Here is a 6,000-nt window from a genome sequence, read left to right as displayed (position 1 = left end):
TATATATATGACCAGAAAATTAATTCTGGTTGGCAACTTTCGGTTCCAGTTCCCCGACCGTACATCCGTGCTATCTCGTTTAATGCATAGCACTTTCGTATCTTGTTATTAACACTGCAAACCAGTATCGTAGGTAGAGATGGTTCAGTGGTTAGAGCGCGAATTTACTGACCGGAAGGCCCGTGACTCGAACCCGACTTTTGCCTGTCGACTTGCCCTGTCTTGGTTTGGGCAACCTGGCAGTATCCCATCCCTCGTGCTTCCTTTGGGTGGCATGGCAGTTAGGCACTGGAAGTGTGCTACAGCTGAACGACGAGTACTGCGGGTGCAGGTTGTCCTCTCCGTCAAGGAATACAGCTATGGCAACTGGTAACATTGTACCTTGATACTCACACGCCTTACTTACTTAACTTGGTGGGAAAACAGTTCTAGGATACAGGCGAAGCCTACACCACGCCATCCATACTCTTTGGTTTGGACTCAATTTCTCTTCACTCAAACACATCCGCTATCCTGATGGCGCAAAACCACTGTTCACTAATATCCAGTAAAATAATGGAACTGTTGTTGATGTTTTATTGTCTGCAAGATTTGCTACTGACTTCTTTCCCTTTGAGACGCATCCTAAATAGTAAGTGGTAGGGTAGCTGGTCACCACCATATTGGCGAGTATCCGAATGTGCCTAGCCCCACTAACCGGCGATAATTTCCAACTTTGAAGTGGCAAAATACATAGTATTATAAGTGCGAATACATATCTGAAAATTTATCCGTGGAATTTCTTTTTCTGTCGGATCACAGGTCACTGAACTAGAAGCAAGAGAATGTGCCGAGGAGAATGGTGCCTGTGCATTTTTTGAAACCTCTGCGAAAACCGGGAGGAATGTGTCGGAGGCCTTCATCTCTGCTGCACGGGGAATATTGAACCGAAACGTTATTCCGAAACCAGGTGATCTCCACCCTGTTGGTCTTGGTCCAGCTCAAATTTCTGCACCCATTTCTCGGATTTCATTGGGGCGTTGTTGCTGACTTGCCTATACACCGTACAATATATATAACTGCTTTGTTTCACAGCATTGTGACACGTTGCGTCTTTACACCGCACGGCTGCCTAGATGACCGTTTTATGACCACTTATCTGCTATTGAGAGTTCAGATACTGCACACACACCACCACCAGCAGTTTTCCGTTGTTGTTCTTCATTGATCCGATTCTAAATGGATTCAGTATCTCCTTCCAGACTTCCAGCACCTTGCTAACTAGGGTATCGTAATCGTCCAACATAAATAGGGGTGCAGACTTGATCACTTTCAACAATTTGTCCTGGGATTTGTTCTTTTCCTCGTCTGGCATTTTGGCGTAAAGGCGCTGCTCAATGTGCCAAGCCTTGCTCTCGACAGCCGTAATCGGATGGTTGTCATTTTTTAGTTCGACCATTCCGTTATTTTTTAGTACATGTTACCTGAAACTACGTATATGATACCATATTCAGGTCAGCTTTCATGTATTGTTTCACTCCGATGGAAAGTTTAGCCACAGGCAGCCTCATGGCTTTCGTTGGTCAGCCAACCCGGTCTTACTGAGTGCCGCGAGGTCTAGCATGAGGCGTTTGGGCTCCTTTGGGACAAGAGTACTTCCCCTTTCAAGCCTGTCTCCATCTCCATCTATCCCACTTTTTGGCTACAGTGTGTAGAAATGCGGGTTTATCTCGAGCACCTCATCCAGAGCCTTTAACTGACCCGTAAGGCAGTGAGAATTTGACTTCGTGTTATGGCGTAAGGAGCATGGTTATTGTTCGCAGCAGACGTCTTCTGATCAGCGCCAAACCCTTGACTTTTAGAGGTATTTTGATCATGTGTTTTTCAAGCCATCCTTTTCAAACCTATCCTTCCTTGGTGGGGCTCAGCACCATTACTTCCCGCGAGAAACACCTAAGTGTTCTCACGCTTCTGCAACAGTGAACAGCACGACTTTACTCCAAGCTCGCCTTGTATTCGTTGAACTGTTTCTCTTAGGTTTCCTCGGCTTAGTCAAACAATGATGACCCAAGTTTCAATCGCCATACCCTGCAGACCATTCGAGTGATGATATGTGTAATCTGTACAGAATGTAGCGGCAATGTTATTGTGACACAAAGGTAAGAATCCCCTACGGGTAAAGGTGTACTGGTCACATGGTGTCGTCCTTAGGTAACTTTGCCAATCACATACGACCTTGCGAATTTGGGAGCAGCCTGCTGAATCCGACACTAGACGCATATTCAGGGAGAAGAACAAAAACCTCCCGAAGGAATTTTGTGTTGCCAGTGATTACTTTTTTTGCCTTTTCCTGTGATTAATTCCGACCCATGAGCTTCAAGGTGAATCAGTTTTGATTGCTATCACATCACTGCGGTGTCCTATTTTGACAACAATGTGACCCACAGGATAAACAACTATCATGCTTCAAACATATCCATGTAATCATCCCGAAATGGTTGGGCAGTTACCTAGGTCGTGCATCCTTTGCTGACTAGTTCAGATCACTTAATCTGCATTTACATGTGCTTGTTCGTTGCATGGGTATTACAACAGCTTTTTTCTCGGGGCCTTTAATTCCCGCTTCCCCAAAGAGTTTCACAGAATTGTTCCCGAAAGTATCCGCAGCGTGGTTTACCGACCGATGGGATAGAGAACGCTGACCGTATTGATAGGACAAATCAACTCGGTGACTTGATGGAAATTCAGTCCAGAGGGAGGTGTGCGCTGTCCTTTTGGAGTCCAGGCTGGTCACATAAAAACGAGTGGTTCGTTAACAGGGACATTGCAAAAGCACTTGCAGGTCGTTAGATCTCAGATGCTAGCTAGGGAGGTTCAAATCAAGTATCTTAAAAAAAGTAGAGCCCATGCGGTCCCAAAGCTTGCTATAATACATCCCAATAAGAAAACCTGACTACATAGGTCTGTAAATGAGCCTTCTATACCTGTGACAGAGACGCCACAATTTCTCAAAAGGCCGTGGAGTTACGCGAACTACAATAAGTGGCACTAAATTGGTGGCCCGTAAGCTTCAAATCCTATGATCAACTTCTCTGCAATGAATTGAATGCATTCTTTTGGTGTATAGCTACCACAGAATTCGGATTGATGTTTGATATAAGTCATTAAGCTTTCGCATGCTTTAATGATGTCAAGAATGCATGAGCTTGGAAATGGTCAGATGTCAACCATCACCATTGACTTTGTGACCAACTTTTACGTGACAAACTTTTCCATTTTCGGGTACCCTATCAGAACATGCATATTCCAAATATGTCCTGTATTTGGTTTGACTGGGATATTTCCGGTGATCAGCAGCATACAAATGTTTTACTTGACGTCGCTTGAACGAGAACCAGTTTGGGTGCAACCGAATACCGTTGGGTTACTCAATCGTGATTGTGGGCCTGACAGACACATACCATTAGTACAACACTATCGATGTTTGTGTGATATCATTTGGGTCATCACTGACATACCTCAGTTGATGGGTCATGCCATTTTATCTAAGGTGGTCGAATTTTTTCACGCGGATTCCACGTGCACATACACCATCGTCAACCTACTACTGAACACTACAGCATGCGGTTAGCCACAATTCCACCGCGCGCTGTCTGCTCGTAAAAAAGTGTTCGAATTTAGGTTTAGATATGGTACATCAATATTTGGTCGTTTAACACTTGTTTTCGGCTTTGCTGAGGAATTCGCTGTTTTAAAAAACTACCAAAACCAAAGGTATATAGGCTGACTATGGTAGTAACGATAACAAATTGTATCAATGGTGATCAATGATGCGCTTACGTAGGTTGTTTCACTGCAGTTGATGTCACCGCTTCTGTTTATATCTCACACGTCTATATCTGCTACTTTCATCTTCTTGATCACTTTGAGAGCAGAACGTCATCAAAATCAGCGCACCGTGGTCCATCGATCCTGGGTGTCTGTCTGCTTGGGGTTTAATATCCTTTGTTATGATTACCGACTATTGAAGAGTACAGTTTTTCACTCAACTTATTCCAGGCTATCAGCTTTTCCTCACTCTTTTTGAATAATCAGCATTGTGTCGATGGATGACCGCACAATCTGCACACCTCGTTGCCAGGCTGCGGTGTCTGAATTGGTTTCGCACCTAGTAAACTTCATCCTGTTGATATCCCGTTGCTCAATGTAGATGTTGAAGGAGCTTACTAATGGCCCTTTCTCCTTGTTATTGGCGACTTCCTGATCCTGAGGGATATCTCTGCGAATTCAGCTTGTAATGGCTTTGAACTACTGTCCATGAACTTTGCAGATGAAATTTCATTCATATCATAGCCGTCCCGTGGTGACAGCTGAGTTGCCTTATTCGCTCCATACTGCACGGCTGACTAGCAAAAACAGTTAACTACTGACGCTGCACATCTTTCCTCATTATTATCTCTTAACTCACGACCTGTCCTCTTCGAGAGTCACTAAGGTGGGTCCCGGCTGTAGGCATGTCAGCCGAGCTCCTATGGAATTGACGCGTTTTGTGTTACCGTTCGCATCTACCGCTCCCCATCCGCCATAAAGGCCTCGTTCTCCTGTTGTAACGTGAGCTCTTTTGGTCAGATAGGCCAGCGAGGTGCTTTAACTGTACCCAGGATACTTAAACTAATACGGGATTCAATTACGGTTAATGAACTTACGGCACCTTTTCGAGACGCTACACATTAGGAAATTCGGGTGATCCTGTAGCTGCTGCAGTGTGTTAGGCCGATGTTCGTATTTTTGTAAGTTCGTGAGCTGAGGCTTCACCGCTCTGCTGGATAGCTGATAAACAGCCGACTGGACTGTTAGACTTTCTACTTCGATAAAAGCTCGTATTGGTTGTAACACTGAACAGTGGTGTTGCCACTTACCATTAGGACTCGTTTATTCATGATTGTTATCGTATCTCATCGGCATCTTCCCAACCGATCATTCACCCCGTGCATTATTTCTGCCATAGCAGTCCGTTTTGCGAAGGCTCACGTCAGATGTTGGAAGCCGAAGCTGTCTGCGCTCAGTACCAATGAGGGTGCCTTTGAACCTATTCCACTACTACCAGAATGGTCTTCATTGCACGGTCTGTGATCATACTCCGGTTTCTCCACACAATCTACCGCTTTGTTGCATCTTTTGGTCTTCATTGCACGGTCTGTGATCATACTCCGGTTTCTCCACACAATCTACCGCTTTGTTGCATCTTTATATTGCTTTTTGCTCCTTTTACCTGCCTGCCATTTTTACCTTCTCATTGTGCCTTGTTAGCACAGAAAAGAATACTCACACCATTTTTTTGCAACCCAAAAGTGTTGTTACGGCTCTTTCATAAATGTTGCCTTATTTTCAACTTGTTTCACTTGGAACAAGGTTTGTCCAAAGTTATCTACTAACTGACGTCCATATAAACTTTCGTAAGTTTTGTCGTCTTCTGGGCCGGCAAATAAACCTGGTGGGGAGAGCAATCGCCCATTGAGATAATATATTCCTGGATATTCCCTTTTCAATGAATGACGAGCGTCATAACATGAGTTCTACTGGCTCCATTGCAGCTTCGCCTGTTGCGTTTCGGTGGGCATGAAAAAAAAACGAAATTCATACTTTTGGCTGAATTGCCATGTGCTCCAACCCTACCTCAGACTGTCAGGCATAAGCGTCGCAGTAAATCAAAGTAATAAGCACCTCTTTAGCTGTGGCACCTTCATTTGACGGAGTCCAACAGTTGACCACCAAGCTCGGTGGTTGCATAGGATGTACGAAGGTAAATCTTGTCCGTTAGTTGTTTATATTCAATTGTCTTCCCCCCTGATTTTTGCTATGGGATGAACATTTCGTGCAGTTCCAAAACAATGTTTTGCAAATCGCTGTCACGAGATGGCCCAAATGGTTAGAGCGCGAATTTACTGACCGGAAGGTTCGTAGTTCGAACCCGACCACTGCCACTCGACTTCCCCTGTCTAGGCTTGGGCAACCTGGCAG

The 6,000-nt window shown here is 44.7% G+C and overlaps 1 protein-coding gene across 1 annotated transcript in view; it reads left to right on the top strand.

Annotated features, from left to right (window-relative positions):
• Positions 1–1,048, top strand: part of T265_14505 (hypothetical protein) — a gene marked incomplete at both ends in the record, with an annotated part of 10,543 nt that extends 9,495 nt beyond the window's left edge. The window contains one exon of the mRNA XM_009173956.1: positions 802–1,048. Within this exon, the coding sequence (XP_009172220.1) occupies positions 802–1,029 (228 nt within the window). The remainder of the gene's footprint in view (positions 1–801) is intronic.
• Positions 1,049–6,000: the final 4,952 nt, after the last annotated feature.

Source organism: Opisthorchis viverrini (genome assembly GCF_000715545.1).
Source record: "Opisthorchis viverrini unplaced genomic scaffold opera_v5_208, whole genome shotgun sequence".
NCBI classification, from domain to species: domain Eukaryota; kingdom Metazoa; phylum Platyhelminthes; class Trematoda; order Opisthorchiida; family Opisthorchiidae; genus Opisthorchis; species Opisthorchis viverrini.
The sequence above is the reverse complement of the archived record's forward strand: the minus strand, read 5'-3'. Positions and strand labels throughout refer to the sequence as shown.